This window comes from Saimiri boliviensis, chromosome 16, assembly GCF_048565385.1.
Source record: "Saimiri boliviensis isolate mSaiBol1 chromosome 16, mSaiBol1.pri, whole genome shotgun sequence".
NCBI lineage: Eukaryota > Metazoa > Chordata > Mammalia > Primates > Cebidae > Saimiri > Saimiri boliviensis.
The window spans coordinates 86,720,187-86,745,446 of record NC_133464.1 but is presented as its reverse complement, the minus strand read 5'-3'; the positions used below and the strand labels follow the sequence as shown (position 1 = coordinate 86,745,446).

At 38.4% G+C, this 25,260-nt stretch overlaps 1 protein-coding gene across 1 annotated transcript in view; it reads right to left on the bottom strand.

Annotated features, from left to right (window-relative positions):
* Positions 1 to 2,108: 2,108 nt before the first annotated feature.
* The window catches only part of MICU2 (mitochondrial calcium uptake 2), a 103,718-nt gene continuing 80,566 nt past the window's right edge, over positions 2,109 to 25,260 (bottom strand). Inside the window, exons 8-12 of the mRNA XM_010335808.3 lie at positions 18,385 to 18,482; positions 11,456 to 11,627; positions 5,150 to 5,258; positions 4,534 to 4,691; positions 2,109 to 2,759 (exon numbers count right to left, since the gene is read on the bottom strand). Of these exons, the coding sequence (XP_010334110.2) occupies positions 2,655 to 2,759; positions 4,534 to 4,691; positions 5,150 to 5,258; positions 11,456 to 11,627; positions 18,385 to 18,482 (642 nt within the window). The 3' untranslated portion in view covers positions 2,109 to 2,654. The remainder of the gene's footprint in view (positions 2,760 to 4,533; positions 4,692 to 5,149; positions 5,259 to 11,455; positions 11,628 to 18,384; positions 18,483 to 25,260) is intronic.

The window sequence follows — 25,260 nt, the reverse complement described above, 5'->3', positions numbered from 1 at the left end:
ACATGATCAGATTTATGCTTCAGAAAATAAGTGTTGTGAAGGAGGATCTGAAATAAGTTAACAGTAATAGTATTTAAACGCTGCTAAAGGTTGACTCTAGTGTATTTTACATATCATCTCAATCCTCACAAAAATGCCATGACATCAGACCTAAAATCATTCCTTTTCAGATGAAAAAATGGGCACAGAGAAGTCAAGTACTTTGCCGAATGTTATATGGTGAGTTATTTAACTAATGTGGTGAAGCTGAGATTTGAATCCAGGTAGTCTAACTGCAGAGTTTGGATGCTTAATTGCTGTGCCTTACAAGGGGCTAGAGAAAGGGCAAGTTAGGATTCTATTGAGATCATCTAAGTAATGAATAATCAGGGCTTGAACTAAGGCAGTGGCACCAGGGTTGGAAGGTGGAGCACTGGTTGGGCAACTTTGAGGAAGCAGAATTGATAGGACATGATTAAGGGAGTGAGGTTCCTGGATGACTGTCTGGTTCCCAGTTGGTCTCTTGTGGGAGACGCTCACTAAGGCACAAGACATGAAGAAATGAAGTTTGGAAAAAGAGGGAGACATAATCTGGTCAGTTTTGGATGTGGAGTTGGACAAACCAAATGGAGACATCTAGAAAGCAACTGGGCCTAAAGGTGAGGAGAGAAAGAAGCCAGAGGTGTGATGAGATCCCCGAGGGAGGATGCACGGAGACCAGTGAAGGCAGGGCTCAGCTGCCCACTGCACCTGTCTCCCACCTTGAAGGGATAAGCAGAGAAATAAAAGCTTCAGCTGTTTTCCAGGTGAAAGTCTCCAAACTCTTAGGAGACAGTGGCAAATCTAGTTTGCTTATTTGATACAGATATTGATCCCTATTCTTTTCAAATGGGATCAGGTAGTTTTGTAGTAATCACATGATGAACTTTATTCATTTTCAGAAATCTTTTGTTAATTTCCTTTTAGCCTCGAAAAATTGAAAACTATATCCTCAGCCCTCTAAATACTCCTGTGGTAAGGAAGTCTAATCTCTAACATCCCTCTTTTTGATCTTAGTTTGTAGTTGTATACATATACTTAAAATGTTTCGTGTGTTCACCTTCTGTAAGTTCCATGACAGCAGGAACCATTTAATTCATCATTGTATGCCTGGTGCCTGGCAGGTTTTTGGCATACTTCTTTGTTGACTTACGACCTTTACTAGCTCCTCCCATCCCACCTTTCTCCTTTCTTCTTCCCTCACTCCCTCTCTTCTTTCTGCTCCACAAACATTTGTTGGATGCCAGGGATTCAGCTAGACTGGTACATAAAGATGACTAAAGCAGTGCTCCTGCTGTTGATTTAATACTTCAGTAGAGATAAGCCTGATTCGTGGATGGCACCCTTCTGTGAGCCCTTCTTTACTTTTAGGCACAGGATGTTCTAGCCTTATCTTGGGCTTTCCCTGTCACAGCCTTGGAATTAGCCAGTTCTCTGGAGAATGGAACTGGTTTTAGGTATTTGCAATTTCCTAAATTGTGTGTCTGACACACAAGTTTTTTATATTTTTTTATTTATTGTTTTTTATAATTTTTATTTACTGCATTAAAAAAATGCCATTTTATAATAGCATTTTATATTGTTTAATGCCAATTAATTTGACACCATTTTAAACATTTTCCACAACCTAATATATCCCATGAGACCTTGACCTTGTGATCAAAATTTCTCCCAACTACACTATTTTTTTTTTTTTTTTTTTTTTTTGAGACGAAATTTTGCTCGTTACCCAGGCTGGAGTGCAATGGTGCAATCTCGGCTCACCGCAACCTCCACCTCCTGGGTTCAGGCAATTCTCCTGCCTCAGCCTCCCGAGTAGCTGGGACTACAGGCACGCGCCACCGTGCCCAGCTAATTTTTTGTATTTTTAGTAGAGACGGGGTTTCACCATATTGACCAGGATGGTCTCGATCTCCTGACCTCGTGATCCACCCGCCTCGGCCTCCCAAAGTGCTGGGATTACAGGCTTGAGCCACCGCGCCCGGCCTTACACTAGCCTTTAAGAACAAATAAGGTTGGCAGGGATGAAGAGTATTTACAATTTTTTTAAAAAAGTATTTTTAAAAACACATGAAAAATAAAAAGCGCCTCTCAGTATTTTTTATATATATGTAAATATTTTATTCTGCTTCCAGATAGAATATTGAAATTTACATGTTAAAGACAATAAACAGCTAAGCTACTGACATAAAATATACAATAAATTTATGAGACCTAAGATACAGATGAGAAAAATCTGAAGTAAGTTTTTAACTTCACTTACCCTATTAGGAACACCAGGATGTCTGGAATTGATACTGACCTTGGTCTCAAGCACTTGTTCCTGTATGTTTTATCCTTCCAGAAAGCATATCACATTAGTGTCTAGGAAATCAGCGAATCTTTACTAAGCTTTCCATCTTACCAAAGTACAAAACATTATTTCAAATCTAGGCCTTCTGACAGAATCCAATATGTATTTTTATACTTACTTTTCTAAGTTCTTTAGTAAAATTATAAATCAGAAAGTAAGTCAAGATATGCTTACATCACAAAGAATATCAATGAAGATTTATGAAAATATAGAGCTAGTACTTCTAAAAATCACAAATTTTGACATTTGGAGCAACATAATTGCCATATTATCATAGCTTTTATTAAAAAGGCCCCTTTCCAGCTTGTTTCCAGACTTCTTTTACGCCTTTAATGCTTTCTTTCTTCACACACTTCCAGTATTCTTGTATACTCTGATGTTGTGGTACCTGTTAACCAAAAGTAAAAATCAAGGGGTCATCGTCTTCAAGGTTAAACATGATTTCATGTGTAGTTTATGTTACCGTTTATTTCCTTCCCTCCTCCAAAAGTAGTTGAGGATGGACTGTGTTGTAAAAGATGATCACAACAGAACTGTAAAATGAGGGTAAAAGACAAACAGTGATGTGACTACACTTAACGGAACTAGGGAGTGGAACCAGACTCAGCACACATTAATGGAGTTTCTTCTGTAAGAGGGTAATAAAGATGTTGGGCCATCTCCTTTCACATACTGAATTTAACATTTAATTATTTTATAATGTTTTATAATCTTTTCCTTTTTCTGGTCAACTTTATTTAGCTGTGTGGAATAAAATTATAAACCCAAAGCTAAAAAAAAGCAATAGGTCTCAAAATATTTAATGAAAAGTGTCAAGAAATAATCTAATTCATGTGCAACATTTGTTAGCAAAAAATATGTGTGGATTACTACTTCTCTCAATAAAAAGGTAAAGGTTAGAAAATATTTGGATCCTGGCATTGATGGAAATTAGCCAAGTGGAAGCAAAATTCTTCTCCAGATTATATATGTTCTTTTTCCTATGACTGATTTACAGCTCTTCATTTTAATGTCTTCTGAGAAAGGGCAAAGAGACTCCCAGGTAAACTGTTAACTGTAAAGACTGGCTTGATTTCCAGGAATATATTTATGGAGTGTTGGATAACTGCAAAGCTTATAAATTATGTTTGCTAATGAAAATCATATTTATTATTTTTCCCTGTTATATTTGTTGCAGGAAATGGAATTGCTTTTCTAAACTGTAAACAGCTTTATTTTCATGCATAGTACCATATTCTCTCTCTCTTCCCCTCCTTTCTTTCTTCTTGTCTGTCTGTCTGTCTGTCTGCCTGCCTGCCTGCCTGCCTACTATGTAGGGTCTCTTTGGATCCTAGTTTTCCCCTTGCAGACTTCTTTTCTGACAGTGCTTCTAGCACATTCTAATCTAAAACAAATCTGAATTTGATCTCTCCTATAAGTATAGACTCATATGTGACTTTGAGTGAATAATGCTAATGGTGAAATTAATTTCATTATCTCAGCTACTATACTAAGTATTTCACATTAAATTCTTACAATAATGCTTTCTGATAGATTAGTTTCCTTGTGGTATGGATAAAGAATCTGAGACTAAGAAAAATTAAGTGGCTTTGCAAGATTCAGCAGTTAATAAAACAGTAGAGCTGGGATTTGAATTTACATATATCTAATTACATGTAGTTAGTCAAATACTAGGGTATGATTTCTTTTTCCTTTTTTTGTAGAAACAGAGTCTCATGGTGTTACCCAAACTGGTCTCGAACTCCTGGTCTAAAGTGATCTGCCCACCTCAGCCTCCTGCTGGGATTACAGATGTGAGCTACCATGTCCGGCTAGACTACATTTCTGAATAGCATTTTCTTTAAAAAAAATTTTTTTTTTTTTTTTAAATAAGAATGTCTTGCTCTGTTGTACAGGTTAGAATGCAGAGGTGCAATCATAGCTCATGGCAACTTTAAATAGTGGTATCTGATTAGATTCAGATTATTTTTTAAAAATCAAAGAAAATGTTAAATCTCATACATAAAGTATATTTCCATATTTCAATTACAATTCAATTAATTATAATCTTTTTATAAATGATGAAAACTCCATTTAAAGACTGTACATTTGCCCAAATTCTAGGTTTAATATCATTCAGTTAATGATAATGTAAACATGTATTTCATAAAAAAATCTGTTACCCATAAACCTCGATGCATTCTGTTTTTTAACACCCCAAGAAACTCTTCATGACTAAGACATTCATCACCGTCCAAATCAAAGATCTTGAAGACGGTGTCCAAAATATTGTTTGAGAGTTCTTGTCCTGTTGCTACTTTCACAGCTCTCTTAAACTCGGCTAAAAAACAAAGATAAAACAACTCATCAACTACATGAAATAGTCAAAGTGGAACTAATCTAAATTTTCATTATTTGAGAAGTAAAAGCAAATCCAAATTTTTATTATTTGGGAAGTAAAACAAAAACAAAAAAATGTCCATGAAGAAAACATTCAAATCGTAAGTTGACAGATGGCATTAAAGTCACTGCAAGATAAATGAGCTATTTTAATTTAATCAACGCTATAGACATATATTTAAACAATTCCTCCTTCTTTTTAGGAGAATGAGAAAATAAAAGTAAATAACCATTAAATTGAAGTACTGGTATTGTAAATCTAGAATAGCCACATTAAAAGCTGGAATAACCACATTATTTTTACTTATGATTTGCTCCTTGACTGGTAGTATTTAGTTGAAGAATATAGTAAAACTGTTTATAGATGATAAAAATTGAATGGTTTTTCATATAACTTACCTAGTCTGACAGGACGATGAGCTAAACTGAACATTTGCATGGCAATAGCAAAGTCTTCCAAGTGGGTTGTAAAATGGCAAAATGACTTGAACTCATCCAAACTAATGCTCTAATAAAACAAGAGTTTTTATTATAATTTTGTAAATATGTTAAATAATCTTATAAATGCCGTGAACGTTCTTTTCTATGGTTAAAGACTAGTGTCATTCTAAGAGGAAGAGGCAACAGAGCTTTCTCTGTTCCTTTCTGTGTGCACAAAGAAACGGCCATGAGGGGCACAGTGAGAAGGTGCTGTGTGCAAGCTGAGTGAGAGGCCTCACCAGAAACTGGCCCTGCTGGTGCCTTGATCTTGGACTCCTAGCCTCCAGAACTGTGAGAAATAAATCTATTGTTTAAGCTGCCTAACCTGTGGTGTTTGGGGGTGGCTGCCTGAGGAGACTAATGTAGTCTGTTACATGATCCACTTCTGTTAAGTTTTATTAGTGGACACAGCACTGAGTAAGAGCACTGGGTTTTGGAGTTAGATGAACTCATGTTGAAATTCCGGTTCTGCCCTTTACAACATGTATGACCTTAGCATAAGTCTTAAGTAACACTTCAGGGGTCATATAGTTTGCCCAAGGTCTACTAACTGAAACAATCAGGATCTGAACCTTGGTCCATCTGACTTCAAAACCTGCACACTTAAAAATAAAACAAATGGACCATATGCGGTGGCTCATGCAGGTAATCCCAGCACTTTGGGAGGCCAAGGCAGGAGGATCACCTGAGGTTAGCAGTCCGAGACCAGCTTGGTCAACATGGTGAAACACACACACACACACACACACACACACACACACACACACACACACACACAAGCTGGGTGTGGTGGTGCATGTGTATAGTCTCAGCTATTTGGGAGGCTGAGGCAGGAGAATTGCTTGAACCTGGGAGACGGAGGTTGCAGTGAGCCAAGACTGCAGCACTGCACTCCAGCCTGGGTGAGAGTGTGAGGCTTCCTCTAAAAACAAACAAACAAACAAAAAAGTTTAAAAAGTAAACAAGACTGGGTACAATGGCTCTTGACTGTAATTACAGCACTTTGGAAGGCCGAGGTGGCCGGACTGCTTGAGCTCAAGAGTTGGAGACCAGACTGAGCAACACGGTGAAATCCCTGTCTCTACAGAAAACACAAAAGTTACTCAGGAGGCTTAGGCAGAAGGATTCCTTGAGCACAGCAGTTTGAGGTTACAGTAAGATAAATGCACCACTGCACTCCAGCCCGGGCAACAGAGCAAGACCCTGTCTCCAAAAAAAAAAAAAAAAAAAACCAACCAAACAAAAAATAAATAAACAAAGTATAAAAATTCTCTTAGCTTTTATTTTGTTTTTGAGACAGTATTTCACTGTCATCTAGGCTGGAGTCCAGTGGTGCAATCACAGCTAACTGCAACCTTGAATTCTGGGTTCAAGCTATCCTCCTGTCTCAGACTCCCAAGTAGCTGGGACTACAGGCACACAGCACCACACCAACTAATTTTTAAATTTTATTTTTAGTAGAGAAGAGATCTTGCTATGTTGCTCAGACTGTTTTCAAACTCCTGGGCTCAAGTGATCCTCCCACCTTAGCCTCAGAAAGTGCAGGGATTACAGGTGTGAGCCATTGTGCTCAGCCAAAAATTCTTAATTTGCAAGTAAATTCTTCCCTGCCTGAAAAAAAAAGTTTCTCTTTAGAGGGATATTCAGGATCATGCCCTCCATAATGTGTGGTCTTACTCAAGGTTCATTGTTTTTAAGCTTTTGTGACTTCATGACATTTTTATTTTTAAACATTTCAATAAAGTTTTTGAAAAAATAGTATGTGTACATGGTTAAAAATTCAAACAGTATGAAGAATAAATGATGAAAAGTCCTTCCTCTTCTGATTCCCAGTTCCATTCCCCAGACATGCGATACCAATTCCTAGTGTCTCTGTCCAAAAATATTCTATTTATATAAATGTATATAAATGTACAGATGTGTGTGTTTTACAAAATGGGAACAATCTCTTTACATATTTTTGTACCTTCCTTTATTCTCTTAACAGTATATTTATTTATTTATTTATTTTGAGACAGAGTCTCACTCTGTTGCCAGGCGCTGGGCTGGAGTGCAGTGGTACAATCTTGGCTCACTGCAACCTCTGCCTCCTGGGTTCAAGCAATTCTCCTGCCTCAGCCTCCCGAGTAGCTGGGACTACAGGTGCACGCCACCCCGCCCAGCTAATTTTTGTATTTTTAGTAGAGACAGGGTTTCACCATGTTGGCCAGGATGGTCTCAATCTCTTGACCTTGTGATCCGCCCGCCTCGGCCTCCCAAAGTGCTGAGATTACAGGCTTGAGCCACTGCGCCTGGCCAACAGTATATTTAAAAGATGATAGGCAGAGAGGGAAAAAAGAAAAAGAAAAAAACCAGTATGTTTATCAGCACAAATAAGAGTGGCTGCTTCTATCATGATCTCAAAGTAGGTACTGGGTACAACTTTTCTGATGTCTGCTTTTCTGATAGATGAAAAATATTGTATTAATGTCTGAATTTTTATGTCCTACAGAGTCTTGCTCTGTTGCCCAGGCTGGAGTGTAGTGGCATGATCTTGGCTCACCGCAATATCTACCTCCCTGGTTCAAGTGATTCTCCTGCCTTGGCTTCCCAAGTAGCTGGGATTACAGACATGTGCCACCATGCCCATTTAATTTTAATATTTTTAGAAGAGACGGGGTTTCACCATGTTGGCCAGCCTGGTCTCAAACTCCTGGCCTGAGATGATCCACCCGCCTTGGCTTCTGAAAGTGCTGGGATTACAGGCATGAACTAGAGCATCTGGCCTGAATTTCTATGTCTTTAATTGTGAATGAAGTTAAACATTTTTCATGTGCTTATTAGTCATTTGTGAATTTCTCTTCTTGTGTCCTGTTTATGTCCTCGGCCCAGATTTCTAATGGGTTTTTAGGTAACTTCATATTGTGGGAGACTGTTCTCCATGAGTCTCACATTTCTGTATATCTATCAAACAGAGGCAGCACCAACTGCATTTTTGTTCCACATGATCTTTTCAAGGATTTCATGCCTGTAATCCCAGCACTTTGGGAGGCCAAGGCAGGTGGATCACCTGAGGCTGGGAGTTTGAGCCAGCCGGGCCGACACGGTGGAGACCAGCCTGGCCGACTCGGTAAAGCCCATTTCACCTAACATATAATAATTATTAAGGCATGGTGGCGTGTGCCTGTAAACTCAGCTACTCAGAAGGACAAGGCAGGAGAATTGATTGTATAGTGGACAGCATTGTTCCTCAGCACAGGACAGCTTTGCTTACTGTCCAGTATCATGAATGCACAATGTCTCCCACTGCAGTAAAGCTCAGGAAGGCTTGTTTACTGCCCATTACAAAACATTCAAATTTATTAAGATGAGAGGTCTCAGCTGTGAGGTGAATCTAGTGTGTGGGCAGCATCGACCTGGGCCTCTCAGCATCATGCCCACAGGGACTGGGAGGCAAGGGGGAACGGACACAAATATGTTGCTCATGTTGTTGCTACATTATGATAATAAAATTCTTTGTGTCTGACTCAATATTCTTGTATCTTCTGCAAACAGCCATGAAACTGTTCAGGCTAACTTGCAAAGGGATAAAATCTCAGATACTCTACAGTTAATCACATGTTGATTTTCATAACATATTAAATAGGGAAAAAAATCTCACACCCTTTAAAGTTTCTTGATATATACAGAGTCTCACTCTGTTGCCCAGGTGCAATCTTGGCTCACTGCAACCTTTGTCTCCCAGGTTCATGCAACTCTCCTGCCTCAGCTTCCTGAGTAGCTGGGACTACAGATGTATGACATCATGCCTAGCTACTTTTTTTTTTTTTTTTGTATTTTTTTGGTAGAGATGGGTTTTCACCATGTTGGCCCAGCCGGTCTTGAACTCCTGACTTCAAGAGGGCCTCCTGCCTCAGTCTCCCAAAGTGCTGGGATTACAGGTGTGAGCCACCACACCTGGCCAATCCCTACTGATTTTTAAAGATCCCATTATAAATTAAGAAAGTTGGTCTTTACATATCAGTTTTCTCCCACTTCCTCATGTTGTTAACTTTTTCTTTTGACTCTGATTATAATTTTTGGAGGGGATGAGGTGAGACAACAGAATGTTAATTTTTAGGTATTTCATCAAATTTTCTTGGAAAGGTTCTGGGTTTTGCTTAGAAAGGTTTATGACCTAAGATAAAACACTGTTTCCATGTTTTTCTCTACACTTAGTTTCATTTTCTTTCTTCAACATTTAATTTTTTGATTTATTTAAAATTTAGAGTAATGAATGGGGTAGAGATTTATGTTTATTTTCTCCCTCAGATGGCCAGTGAATTATCCTAATGCCATTTATTAATAATTCCTTTACCCAACTAATTTAAAATACTATTTCATAAATGCTAAATTTTCCATATGTTCAAGTCTATTTCTGGAATCTGTCAAATTCATCGTCAGTAACAAATTATTTTAGTTACCAAGATTTGATAATATATTTTAATATGCTGACATTCTTTTCCTATAAACTTTTATGGCTTGTCTAGTTTCTTCCCAAGAATTCAATTTTGGGAATAAAAATTCCCAAGAATAAAAATTTGGGGAATAAAAATTCCCAAGAATTTTTATTGAAACCCACAAGTGTTGACCAGTGTCTGGCTCTTTTCTGATTCCTGCATGTATGAAAGACTGCAGTTCCTTGCCTCCCTGCATTCAGGTGGGGTTTGTGATTAGTCTGGCTAATAGCCAAGTGTCATGTGATGTTTCCAGGCCAACACATTTAATTGCTGGATTGTGACTCCCCTCCTTCTTTTCCTGCTACAGCCTCTCAGTGTGGTGTTTCTTCCAGATGACGCAACTCCAAGATGGCACAGCCTCAGAGTCTAGACCCCTGAGGGGGTCTATACCTCTATGCAGACAGAGACACCTATCAGCCCACAATGGAACTGTGGCATGACTGCGCAAGAAACTCAGGGTCGGCCAGGGGAATTTCATGGTTAATTTGTAGTCGCAGCAAACTTGGACTGTTGTATTATAACCATTACACTTATAGACTAACTGAAGAATTAGAATACAACAGAATTGCTATATTTATAATCCTAAGACTTTCTACTCAATAATAGGGAATGTCTTAAAATTAGATGCATTTTCTTTTTATAGTCATCAAGACTATTAAGTTTTCTTCTTTTTTGGGTTACATTTATTTCTAATTGTTATATATTTACCTTGTAATTATAACTGGGTTCTTCTATTGTATTTTATTATCATTTTTCTTAGAAGTAACTTTTTAAAAAGTTATATAAAATACATGTCCATTGCAAACACTTTTTTGGAACAATACATAAAGGTATGAAGAAAGAAAGTAAAAGTCACTTGAAACCTCACGACTGCACATGAGTAATACCTTGGCAATCACCATTTCACGTATCTCGTATATACATACACACACATATGCATGCCATTACATTTTCTACTTGTAATTTGTATACAGGAAAGCTGCTGCTTCTTATATACTAATTTGTAACAGGTACTTCAGGTACTTTATTGAATTCTTACTGTTTCTATGATTTTTCTACTGGATTCTCCTGGGTTCTCTAGGCATGTAATTGTATCATATAAAAACAGAGACAACTGCTACCTCCTTTTTAATACTCTTAAATAACTGTGTTAATTTGGACTGGTTAAGATTTCCAGAATGATATCAAATAATAGTGGTGACACCTGTCTTATTCACGGCTTTACTGGAAATGAAACACTTGTCATTGCTAGACTTGATTCTGTCTTAGGCAGTAGTTTTCCTTCACAGGAAAACAGCACGTACAGAACATTCCTCAAAGTGATTTTATATACCACTGAGAATAGCATAGTCTTGGTTAATTCAGAAGTTACTTTATTTATTTATTTACTTATTTATTTTTGAGAGGGAGTTTCGCTTGTCACCAAGGCTGGAGTGCCATGGCTCACTGCAACCTCTGCCTCTCGGGTTCAAGCGATTCTCCTCCTCAGCCTCCCAAGTAGCTGTGATTACAGGCGCATGCCACCATGCCCGGCTAATTTTTGTATTTTTAGTAGAAATGGAGTTTCACCATGTCAGCCAAGCTGGTCTCAAAATCCTGAGCTCACAAGATCCATCCGCTTCAGCCTCCCAAAGTGCTGGGATTACAGATGTGGGCCTCCAGGCTGGGCAGAAGTTACTTTATTTATGTAAACATGTCTCACTTATTATTTCATCTTTATCACATACCCAATAAAAGGTATACCAACCTCTCCTGCTGATAACTTCTCTCTCACATTTTTCCAATAAATATCTTTATTTTCAGTGTTAGTGAAAAAAAGTAGCCACTCTGCAAAGTCTTCTTTTCTCATGAAACTCAAACCTTTAGAAAACTGAAGGAATTCCATTTCTTGAATCTCTGTTTGTAAATTTTCCATAAATCTAAATGTTAAAATACAAAATTAGTAAAGTAACTAGTGGTATTCAACCTTAAATACTGTAAATGGGTCTGCAGAGTACCTTCACTATTACCTACTGTGTGGCTGGCCTCCTTGCGTGGTGAGCAGGATAAGGCAGAGTGCTGTGCAAGGACTGTGGTGAGGGAGGATGCAGAGAAGCTGACTTGAGTTGAGCATTGGCTTCCATCAGAAACTCCCTATACTCGATGTGTTTGTGTAAGTTATACCTGGCAACCTACATTTTGATAAACCTAATGACTTAAAGAAGTAAGTAAAATGCTGCTTTGACACATCCAGAGAAAATACAATTCCATGGGAACTAATTTTTTCCAATATAGAAAAATTATCAATAATCAGAGAAATTTAAAATTTAGGTGGGACATTGTTTTTAGAATGTTAATCATAATTACTACTTCCTAACATTTTTCTAATACCAGGGTTAATCAATGTAATCAATGGCTTGGCATCAAAAGCTTAGATCTACCTAAAAATATAATCTTTTAAACAAATAATACATGTCTATATGACTCAACATTCCTTTCTTATAAAAACAACATGGCACTTTGATCAAACTGTCATCAGTGGCTTCCCAGGAAAGGGACAAGTTGAAAAGACATCAGATTAAAATATATCTTCTTTGAACAAGAACCCAGAAATGTTGTACTTGATTTATTTATAACCTAAATCATGTGAAAAGTATTATCATCTCCACAAATTTTAATATGTTGCAGATCTCTTTATTCACTTTTCCACATGTTAAAAGATACTATCTATCATGTCAAATTCAAATGAAAATATATATGGGGTGATGACAGAGAGGGACATTCTAATTCAGTGAGAGAAAAACTGTCACTGTTAAAAATTACTTGCTTGAAGTTCTATATTTATCCCAGAAATCTTAAAAGCATGAAGGAGTTTGATCTTAGACTTCTGTCTACATGGTAGGCAAGAGTTTGTTACTTAAAACATTTTCTGAATGTACTGAATACACAGATTCATCAATGCCATGTTTCTTTCTGGGTCAAAGCAGAACTTTATCTAAAATTTAAAGCATTTTAAGTTTGGACTGACGGATCAACAAAATATTTTCCTGATATATTTTGCCTTTTATTTTGTTTAGTTTTCTTGCCCTGTATACTGTAATGACATTAACTTGATTCTTATTAAGACTGTTAAATGCATGCTCTACATGCAAATGAGTGTATACTGAATTATGCAAGCAGAAAATGTGGTATAAAAACATTACTAACTTGTTCCTTTCCCTTTCTTTTTCTTCAGGCTCTATCTGAGCCACTGGCAGAGGCTGAAATACTATAAACTTAATTGCCGTTAAACTATACATTGTCAAGGTTAAGCTGCTTTCATCTTACCTAATTATACTACTTTTAATGAATATTAGCCCATTTATGATGATAATCTTTTCCCTTTAAGCTTAAAATCATAATATCTTGAAAGTCTAGAACATGATCTGAACATGCATATATGAATAATTGGAAGATTTATAGATAGGCTGACAGACATATTTGTGAACAAATCACATACTTTATAAATTAGTGAGTTAATTGGAAACAATGACAGACATCTGTTTCTCCTCACTGGAATTGTTTAGGCAGTGGTGTAGTGCAGTGATGCGTATCAGCTGTGGGTCTATCGAGCACATCTTCCCACCTCTGCTTCATGCTGGGGAGCGTGACATTGGCGTGGCAAGAGTATTTATGTATACTACTAATTGGCAAACACTACAAATCAAGGCTGTTTTTCTTGAGACAGATGACTGTTAAACATATTTACGAGCACACTACTCTTACAGACACCTCTGAATTGATAAAAACTCTTGACGAAACTCAGAAATCCTCAACTAATAACTGGCATTTCAGAATTTTTAACAATCCCAGTCCTAAAAAGTACATCAGTATCAACATCCTCCCCAATTTCTCCTGATAAGAAGACTCGAGGCCAATTTTCTTCCCTCTAACCATTATATATCTTAAGTCACAGGTTTATTTTCAGTATAAAAAACGAGGTCAAATGTGCCACGCTAGCAATAAACTCAGGGATTATTTCTGGTTACTGTCTTCCAGGCTAATCATGGAGTTTAAAAGAAGGGAAAAGAAATGCAGAAGAAGAAAAGTCTCCAAAGAGAGTAAGAGAGAAGAGGAAAAAGGAGACAGGAAAAACACAACAAAACCAAGAGGCACCGATTCGGGGGGGGAAAATGTCATCAGGGGCTGCCCGAGCAGCCCGAGTCAATGCTCTCCCCTCGAACGTCATGCTGGTTGATAGAAAATTCAGTTTTCACAATTTAAATTATCTGCTGCTTTCATAACAATAAAAGAACACCAAAATTCTGGGAGACAATTAAATTATACAGTGGTTTTTACTTAAACGGCTAAGTGGTATTTTAGTTGGAAAATCTTTTTATTAGTTGTATAAGTAAAAAAAACAAAACAAAAAAAAACAGAAAACAAATCACAAATTTTTCTGTGTGCTTCCTCATTAGCTGATGAGTTTCTCTTGATCTGTGCCTGTCCTTTTGGAAACCTAGTCTGGTACTTGAAGGCCCATCCAATGCATCACCTACCAGAAAACTATGGAACTCTGGTGATGCTCCCCACCTCAGCCTCCCAAGTAGCTGGGACTACAGGTGCATACCAGCACACACATCTCTTTTGCAGAGATGAGTTTTTGCCATGTTGTCCAGGCTACTGTCGAAGTCCTGGGCGCAAGCAATCTGCCTGCCATGGTCTCCCGCAGTGCTGGGATTACAGGTGTGAGCTGCCATGCCAAGCTCCAGACTCCACTCTTAATTGCTTCCCACTTTCTCACCCACAACCTCAGCTCTAATGGGCTGAAAAAGGCCTTCTTCAAGTATGGCTTAAAGAAAACCATATTAAGGCCGGGCGCAGTGGCTCATGCCTGTAATCCCAGCACTTTGGGAGGCTGAGGCGGGTAAATCACGAGGTCAAGAGATCGAGACCATTCTGGTCAACATGGTGAAACCCTGTCTCTACTAAAAATACAAAAATTAGCTGGGCATGGGGGCGTGTGCCTGTAATCCCAGCTACTTGGAAGGCTGAGGCAGGAGAATTGCTTGAACCCAGGAGGCGGAGGTTGTGGTGAGCTGAGATCGCGCCATTGCACTCCAGCCTGGGTAACAAGAGCGAAACTCCGTCTCAAAAAAAAAAAAAAAAAAAAAGAAAACCGTATTAAAACTGCACATAGTGCTGTCTTCACAAATTGATGGTGCACATTTTCAAGTGGGTCCTTGACCTTCCCAGACCCTCTTCTGCTAGCCTGGAAATGTGTCCTTTTGATTTTACTTAGAAGCTATTTCAACCCCTTTTCACTTTCTCTTCTGTTTATCCTCAGCATATGACTTTGCCCCTGCTTCCTACAGAAACTAGAAATCAGTATTTAATAAATTCAATCATTTTCTTATTGTCATTAAAAATTTTAATAGCATCTACAGGCATCCTTCTCTCCACTCTGTGCTTCCTGTCACCATGGATGAGGAGTCCCTCTTCCTGTCTATGGCTAACTCATTTGCCTGCACTGTGAATCTCACCTACATCCCTGTACTTCCTCCCCCTCAGGGACCTTGCTCCTCTGGTGATTCCCAGTCATTCCTCTATTTTCAGCCTTCGCCTCCTTCTATCCTCAGTTAAACATGTTATTCATTACACTCCCAGAAACACAAAAGTATTAGCTCCAAATAATACATATGAAATTTTTTTGTGGAATTTCAATAATTAATTTGGCTAGTATGTTGGTGCAAGCTTTTGAAAATATTATATATTGGAAGCCATTTTCTGTTATTTTATGACTTAGCAAAATTTAAAAGCTATTTTATGATTGCCATAAATTCCAGCCTAGTATAATTATTAATTTTAACTTTAGGGACACTTTGCAGTATCTTAGAAAACTTCTGAAAAATTTCACTTTTAAAGTTTTTTGTTAATTTAATCAGATTTTAAAAATCGCACGATGGTATGACAAATTTCACAGGGCCCATTATTTATAGGAGCCATTAAAGTAAGGTGAGAAGCATCCTTAAAAATTAACTAGCCAGGGAATCTTAAAGTGAAGTGAAGTGGCATATTAGTATCTCTGTGAATGTAGTTTAAAAAATTATCAGTAATATGACAATATCAGAATTATGATAATAGCTTTCCTTGTTTTAAATTATGATATTCTGGAACTTCAACAAACATTGAGAGAGTGATTTTTTTTTTTTTTTTTTTTTTTGAGATGGAGTTTCGCTCTTGTTACCCAGGCTGGAGTGCAATGGCGCGATCTCGGCTCACTGCAACCTCCGCCTCCTGGGTTCAGGCAATTCTCCTGCCTCAGCCTCCTGAGTAGCTGGGATTACAGGCACATGCCAACATGCCCAGCTAATTTTTTGTATTTTTCAGTAGAGACAGGGTTTCACCATGTTGACCAGGATAGTCTCGATCTGTTGACCTTGTGATCCACCCGCCTGGGCCTCCCAAAGTGCTGGGATTACAGGCTTGAGCCACCGGGCCCGGCCGAGAGAGTGATATTTTAAGTATACAAAAGAAGTACGGTTTAAACTGTTGTTGAAAAAAATTGTTACAGACAGGTTAGATGACTCAGTATAGCTATCGGGTAAACTGGGATTAGTGGCATTAGGATACAATTCAGAAACTCAGATTTGTAAAATATATTTTTTTTGAGACAGAGTCTCACTCTGTCACCCAGGCTGGAGTGCAGTGGTGCCATCTCGGCTCACTGCAACCTCTGCCGCCTGGGTTCAAGCGATTCTCCTGCCTTAGCTTCCCGAGTAGCTGGGATTACAGGTGCCTGCCACTGCACCCTACTAATTTTTGTATTTTTAGTAGAGACAGGGTTTCACCATCTTGGCCAGGCTGGTCTTGAACTCCTGACCTTGTGATACACCTAGCTCAGTCTCCCAAAGTGCTGGGATGACAGGTGTGAGCCTCCATGCCTGGCCAGGTTTTTCTTTCTTTCTTTTTTTTTTGAGACAGAGTCTCACTCTGTTGCCCAGGCTGAAGTGCAGTAGGCACTTAAATTTTCATGTATTCTTCTCCATTCCTTGAATCTAATCAATCACTGAGTCCTACAATTTTATCTCCTGTGTCTGGAAATCTTTTCCACTTCAAAATCTTTATTGCCACTACACTAGTTCAAGGCTCTTCTTTCTTTTCTGGAATATCTGAATGGTCTTCTCTCTTATAAAATCTACCCTCTACTCTGCTGCCAGATGGGGAGAGCACATCTGACTAAACACCCTTCACACAGCATTCTTCAGGGCCTTCATCACTGAGTTAATCCAACAAGCTATCTCTGTCTTACGGTGTATAAAACCTTCACACAGGTAAGTACATACTTCCCCAGCCTCCGTTCTCCTCACCTTATGCTTACTGCTTTATGAACTCGACTGCTTCTAATTCCCTTTATAAACCATACATTTTCATGCCTCTACATCTTTGCTCCTGCTGTGTTATCATTCCCTAAAATGCCTCCCTGCCCAAACCACTTTTGCCTGTTAATCTCTGCTAGTTTGTCAAGATTCAGCTTAGTATTTCTTCCAGAAAGCCTCCCCTGATTACCTAGTCCCAACCTTTAACACAGGGTACACTAAGTGATCTGTGCTACCCCAATATCCTGTTTATATAAGAAAGCACTAACTACAGTGTATTTAAATGTTTTTCTGCCTGTTTGCTGGAGAGTTTCCAGAAGGTACTATTCCTAGTGTTTGAGAGGTAATTTGACACATAACAGCATATATCACATTCAATAAATCTTTACTGAACTAGATTCAGCCGAGTAAGATGCAGGTCTCCTGCCTCCCAAGTCAGTAGTTTTCCCCCACTGTTCTGTTCTGCATTTTGATATTTAAGACTTTGGTTAGTGAAGCAGCACAGGGAGGTGCACTGTCTCATTGTGCATGGAATTATTATCGTCGGGAAGACGGCAGACAGGACACTGCATTTTAATGTTTATAATAATCATACAGGTAAGCATTATTCTTTCCATTTTTTAGATAAAGAAATGAGCTTAGGGAGGTTAAATACATTACTTAAAATTAATGTTAGTATAAAGCTTTACTTCAACATGTCATGTCTATTTGTTAATGTACTGTTTATGGCTGTTTTCACACTACAACCATGGAGTTGTGTAGTTGTGACAGAGACCATATTTACTCTTTGGCCTTTTGCAGAAAATGTTTGCCAACCCTTGTGCTAGAGAATGAGAGACTGCATGAAGCAGAGCTGAGGAGTCCCAACTGAGATTATCTTAGAAGAGCCAGCAGCCAGCCAACCCATCATCAGACTTCCAATGCAAGAGTACAGTCAAGATCAGCCAATCCTGTCCCCGTCAGGAGAACTACCCAACTGCCTTAAAGACTCATGAGAATAAATGGCTGCTGGTTTAAGATGGGGTTGGTGTTCTGCCTAAAGAACTGATGTTAGGGGCATGGTTCTTTGTTGCAAATATTAAGTTACTAAAAATAATTCTAAAAAGTATTGTATGAAACAGAAAATAGGTTCTATAACAGGTTAGAATATTTTAAGCACACTAATTTTCGTTTCTATTTCATAGGTTTAGTTCTTAAGAGATAAATACTATATAGATACACAAAATCCAGACAGTATTTTATTTTTATGATTTGCAGTTCTGGGAAATGAATCTATTCTATTTCTCTTTATTTCTTACCCATAACATTTCCCTAAATGAATATAAATATTTGCATTTACCTTCGAAATTCTTTATAATGAAGTTTTCTTTGTCCTCTTTTTCCAAAGAAACGGATCTGAAGAGTTGTGTTAATTTCAGGTTCTTTCACTGTTGCTTCCTATTAAAAAATTATAAGAATTTAAAATATTATAAATAAGAAAAAAAAAATGAATCTGTAGAACTCTTAGAATAATACCCAGAAAGGACGACAACAAAAGCTGTAAAAGAGGGTTAGAGTCCTTCCTTCTGTTATTTTGCAAACACTCCATAACCATCTTTGCTCAAGCAGGCAAAAAACAGTAAGGGCTGAAATAATCAAGGTGGACTTCAGCATGAAACAAGATCTTAGATCAGGCCAAAAAAGAAGTTTAGAATAGTGAAATAAATATTACTTGAAAATATGATCTCTAGGTCTTTACTAATGAAGCAGCACTGAGAGAGTTAAAGCAAGAAAGTCTTTGAGCTTTTGTTGAATGTTGGAAATACTTGCAAAACACTTGTTTTTCCTAATTATAAAATTAACAGGTGAGAATTCCAGTAAAGGTAATAAGTGAGGCAGATTCGCACATCTTAATTCTTTAATAAAATCAACAACAACAACAACAAACTACTAAAAAAAAAAATAGCAGCAACCAAACAACAAAGGGGGTATAAAATTTAAACCAGATTTTGAAAAAGAGCAGTCAGAGACACCCTAGACTCAGGTGTGGGATGGTCTAGTATGTCTCCTAATCTTTCCACCATCCCAACACTGATTCTCAGAAGTACAAGGGAATGTCAGGTTACCGCATTAGGAGAAAACCTTCAATTCTGTGATAAGCAGGTTAACAGGGTGAGAAGACAACCCTGAGACAAGTCATGGAAAACTCTTCAGTAGAAGCTCCTCCCTGAAGCTTGGTGGGACTTGCAGAGTGAAGAAGGGCTTCAAGGGCTTCTATCTTTCAGGGCACTATGTTAAATTGAGGGAATAATCAGAAGCCCACAGGATGGGATATATCTTAGACTCAGGGTGGAGTGGGCCGTGGTCTGGAACACTTAACAGAATTACAGAGAGCGCGTGGGGTCTAGGTGCTCCAGTAAGGATTGCATTTAGACTAAGGAATTCCCTTCTCTCCTTCAGTCTACATAGTAGTGGACCAGAATGCAGTACCTGCAGCTCAGGGGAAAAGATAAATTATTTCCAGATAGGGGAGAACAGTATTAAGGAGAATCTCACTCATGCTCTGCCAGAGCAGATAGGGTCTGGATAGAGCATGAGCATGAGGAGAAGATAAGGCATGACAACTATACAAAGATACTGCAGCAAGAAACAGAAAAAGAACAAATCAGGCAAAAGGCAGAAAAACCCAGATCACCCAAGGAACAAATAAGTATTTCTCATGAGTCCTTTAAAAAACAGTAACTTTTTTTTTTTTTTTGAGGTGGAGTCTCACACTGTTGCCCAGGCTGGAGTAAAGTGGCACAATCTCAGCTGATTGCAACCTCTGCCTCCTGGGTCCAAGCGATTCTCCTGCCTCAGCCTCCCGAGTAGCTGGGATTACAGGCATTTGCCACCACACCCAGCTAAATTTTTTGTGTTTTTAGTAGAGATGAGGTTTCACCATGTTGGCCAGGCTGGTCTTGAACACCCGACCTCATGATTCGCCCGCCTTGGCCTCCCAAAGTGCTGGGATTACAGGTGTGAGTCATCTTGCCTGGCCTAAGGAAAATAACTTTTTGAGATAACTACAGATTTCAAATACAATGGTAAGAAACAATACAAAAAGATCCTCTCTGCCCTTTACTCAGTATCCTTCAATGGTAACATCTTGCTAAACTATGGTAAAGTATCACAACTTGACACAGTCAACATACAGAACATTCTTTCATCACAAAGATCTCTCATGTTACTTTTATTTTATTTATTTATTTATTTATTTTTTTGAGACTGAGTTTCGCTCTTGTTACCCAGGCTGGAGTGCAATGGCACGATCTCGGCTCACCGCAACCTCCGCCTCCTGGGCTCAGGCAATTCTCCTGCCTCAGCCTCCTGAGTAGCTGGGATTACAGGCACGTGCCACCATGCCCAGCTGATTTTTTTGTATTTTTAGTAGAGACGGGGTTTCACCATGTTGACCAGGATGGTCTCGATCTCTTGACCTCGTGATCCACCCGCCTCGGCCTCCCAAAGTGCTGGGACTACAGGCGTGAGTCACCGTGCCTGGCCTTTTCACACTCTTGATAGTGTCCTCTATATAAACATGAATTTTTTATTTCGATGAAATCCAATATATCTACTTTTTTTTCTGTTGCTTGTGATTTTGGTCCCATTATATAAGAAATCATTGTGAAATCCAATGTCATGAAGCTTTGCTCTGAGGTTTTCTTCTAAGAGTTTTATAAGTTTAGCTCTTACACTCATTTAGCTTTTGTATATGGTATGAGGTAGGAGTCCATATTCTTTTATACATACATATCCAGTTGTACCAGCAACATTTGCTGAAGAGATTTCATTACTTTCTGAAAACTGTGAATGGTATATTTAAAATTTTAGTGTCCCTCGTGTTCAGTGATAGTATATACACATGTGACTGATTTTTGTACATTTTTCTTGTACCTGGTGACCTTCCTAAAATCAATTCCTAGTTCTAGAAGCTATGTTTTGCTTTGGGATTTTTTTTTTTGCAGATTCCTTGGGAGTTTCTACAGAGACAAGGCCTTCTATGAGAAGATGCTGTTTCATTTCTTACTTTCTAATCCGTAGGCCTTTTTCCTTTGTCTTGCCTTACTGGAGTGGCGAAAAATTTCAGTACTGTATTGAACAAGAATAGCAAGAATGAACATCCTTGCCTTGTTCCTGATGTTAGGGGAAAAGAATGCAGCCTTTCATCATTAAGTATGTTAGCTGTAGGTTTTTTGTAGATGCTCTTTACCGAGTTCAATGCTCACCTCCCTGCCCTATTTGTTTTAATGAGTGCTTTTAAAGAAACTACAAACAGGTGTTGAATTTTGTCAAATATTTGCTTTTTCCATAATGATAGATTTGATTGTGCGTTTTTTCTTCTGCAGTTTGTTAATATGCTGGATTACACTGATTGCTTTTGGAATACTGAACCATCTCTGGAATAAACCCTATTTGGCCATGATACATATTTAAAAAATACCTTGGCCAGGCACAGTGGCTTGTGCCTTGAATCCCAGCACTTTCGGAGGCTGAGGCAGGCATCACCTGAGGTCAGGAGTTGGAGACCAACCTGACCAATACGGAGAAACCTCCCCTCTACTAAAAATACAAAAAAAAAAAAAATTAGCCGGTGTGGTGGCACATGCCTGCAATCCCAGCTACTTGGGAGGTTGAGGCAGAAGAATTGCTTGAACCCGGCAGACGGAGGTTGTGGTGAGCTGAGATTGCGCCTTTGCACTCCAGACTGGGCAGGCAACAAGAGCGAAACTCCATCTCAAAAAAACAAAAAAACCCACTTCTGTTTGCTAATATTTTGTTAAGAATTTTTGTGTCCAATACATTCATGAGGGAGATTTGCTTGTCCCTTTTTTTTTTTTTTGAGACAGGGTCTTGCTCTGTTGCCCAGGCTGGAGTGCAGCAGTATGATGAGAGCTCATTGCAGCCTCCACCTCCAGGCTCATGTGATCCTCCTTCCTCAGTCTCCTGAGTAATGGGGACTACAGATGCTTGCCATCATGCCAAGCTAAGTTTTGTATTTTTAAAGAGATGGAGTTTCATCATGTTCTCAGGCTTGTCTGAAACTCCTGAGCTCAAGCAATCCACCTGCTGGGCCTCCCAAAGTGCTGGAATTATAGGCTGGTTTTAAGTTTTATTTTTATCATTATTTTTTGAGACAAGGTCTAGCTCTGTTGCCTAGGCTGGAGTGCAGTGGTGCAATCATAACTCACTGCAATGTCTACCTCCTGGGCTCAAGTGATTTTCCCGCCAGCATGTGCCACCATGCTTGGCTAATATTTTATTTTATTTTATTTTTTTTTGATACGGAGTTTCGCTCTTGTTACCCAGGCTGGAGTGCAATGGCGCGATCTCGGCTCACCGAAACCTCCACCTCCTGGGTTCAGGCAATTCTCCTGCCTCAGCCTCCTGAGTAGCTGGGATTACAGGCACGAGCCACCATGCCCAGCTAATTTTTTGTATTTTTAGCAGAGACAGGGTTTCACCATGTTGACCAGGATGGTCTCGATCTCTTGACTTCGTGATCCACCTGCCTCGGCCTCCCAAAGTGCTGGGATTACAGGCTTGAGCCACTGCGCCCGGCCGGTTTTTTTTTTTTTTTTTTGGTAGAGACAACAAGGTCTTACTGTATTGCCTGGGCTGGTCTCAAACTCCTGGGCTCAAGTAATCCTCCTGCCTCAGCCTCCCAAAGTGTTGAAATTACAGGTATGAGCCACTGTGCCCAGCCTGGTTTGTCTTTTTATGTACTGTTTAGGTCGGGTTTTATTATCAGGGTAATACTAGTTTTATATAATGAATTGCAAAGTGTTCCAGAAAGTGTTTCCCTCTTCTTCCTTCTCTTCGAAGAAATTGTATGTAGGTGGTAATTCTTTAAACATTTAGTAAAATTCTCCAGCAAAACTATCTAGATCTGAAGATTTCCTTTTAGGGAGTGATAAAATTATGAATTCAATTTCCTCAAATGATCTATTTTATTGGATGAGTTGTGGTGTTTTTTTTTTCCCAAGAAATTCGTCCATCTTATCAAAGACATCAAGTTCATGTGTGTAGAACTGTTGTAGTATTCTCTTTTGATATTTACAGGGTCTGTTGTGATAGCTCCAGTTTCATTCCTCATATTCACAGTTTGTGTATTCCTTTTTTGTCAGTCTTGTTAGACATTTTTCAACATACATCTTTTCAAAGAACCAGCTCGTTTCATTAATTTTCTCTACTGTTTGTTTTTAATTTCACTGACTTCTGATCTTATAATTATTTTCTTCTTTCTGCTTACTTTGGGTTTTTGCTCTTCTTTTCTAATCTCTTGAGGCAGGAACCTAGATTATTGAGACTTTTCCTTTTTTCTAATGTAGGCATTTTATGCTATTAACCTTCCTCTCAGTAGTGCTTTGGCTACAACCCACAAAGTTTGATATGTTGTATTTTCATTTTCAGTTAAATATATTTTTTGGTTTCCCTAGAGACTTTCTCTTTGACACATGGATTATTTAGAAGCATGTTCTTTAGTTTCCATGTGTTTGGAGAGTTTCTCGTTGTCTTTCTGTTACTGAGCTCTGGTTTGATTCCATGTAGTGAGAGAATACATTCGGTATTATTTCAATTCTTTTACATTTGTTAAGGATTGTTTTGTGGCCTGTGATGTGCTCTGTCTTGGTATATGTTCCATGAACACTTGGAAAGAATGTGCATTCTATTGTTGGGAGGAGAGTTCTACAAAGGACAATTAGATCCTATTGGCTGATGGTGTTCTGTGTCCTTGCTGATTTTGTCTACTTGTTCTACCAATTGTTGAAAGAGGGTTGTTTAAATCTCCAACTGTAATTGTAGATTTGTCTAGTTCTCTTTTCAGTTCTGACAGTTTTGGCATCACATTATTTTTCAGCCCTGTTGTTGTGGTACACACATTTAGAGTTGCTATATGGTGTTGTTGGGTTCATGCTTTTGTTATTTATACAATATTCTTTTCTATATTTGGTAACTTGTTTTGCTTTGCAGTCAACTTTATCTGGTATTAGACAGTTAGTCTTCTTTACATTTTCATTAGTGTTGGCATAATACATCATCTTTCTTCTTCCTTTGCCTTTTGATTAGTCACAAGTTCTTTTTTTTTTTTTTCTTTTTCAAATCCTTTATTATTATAAGTTTTTGAGACAGGGTCTTGCTCTGTCTCTCAGGCTGGAGGATATGGTGCAACTGCTCACTGCAACCTCTGCCTCCCGGGTCCAAATGACTTTCTTGCCTCAGCCTCCTGAGTAGCTGGGATTACAGGTGTGTGCCATCTTGCCTGGCTAAGTTTTGTATTTTTAGCAGAGATGGGGTTTCACCATTTTGGCTAGGCTGATCTTGAATTCCTCACCTCAAGTTATCTGCCTGTCTTGGCCTCCCAAAGTGCTGGGATTAAAGGCATGAGCCTGGCCAATTTTCTTTTAATCCTTAAAAAGTGTTATTATTAAAAAAAAAAAAGTCAATAGGAACAGTGGTGTTTGGTTTCCTTTGACTTTCAAGGTGCTGTATCTTTATATCTGAAGTGAGTTTATTGCAGCATATAGTTGGGTCACGTCTTTTAATCCACTCTGCCAAACTCTTTTTGAGATGGAGTCTGGCTCTATCATCCAGGCTGGAGTGCAGTGGTGGGATCTCAGTTCACTGCAACTACCACCTTCTGGGTTCAAGTGATTCTCCTGTCTCAGTCTCTGGAGTAGCTGGCATTACAGGCATGTGCCACCATGCCCGGCACTGGGATTACAGGTATGAACCATCATGCTGGGACAAGATAAATATCATTTAGAGATAACATGATTTTACACTTAGACCAAGACAATAAACCGAAAAGTAAAAATAATAAGATAATTCAGACCAGAGCAAAAACACTAAAAATCAAATAGGTTTCCTGTTTAGTTACAGTAATTTTCCCCTGGAGGGAAAAAAAGAGTTCATTTATGTAACAGTAAAAAAGTAATGTAAACTTCCTAGGGATGCCCTCAAGAAGTAACTTAGATGAATGAAAAAATTAAATTTAAATAAATAAAACCACAACTAAACCAGAAGATAATATAGGTTAGTATTTTGATGTGGGAAGGGCCTTTTAAAGAATGAAAATAATTGGATAAATTAAGTGAGATAAATATGACATTAAATTCGTAATAAAACCTAATCTGAAAAATACTTCAATAATTTTGCAGATTACTAAGTTAATATTCTTAAATATAAAATACTC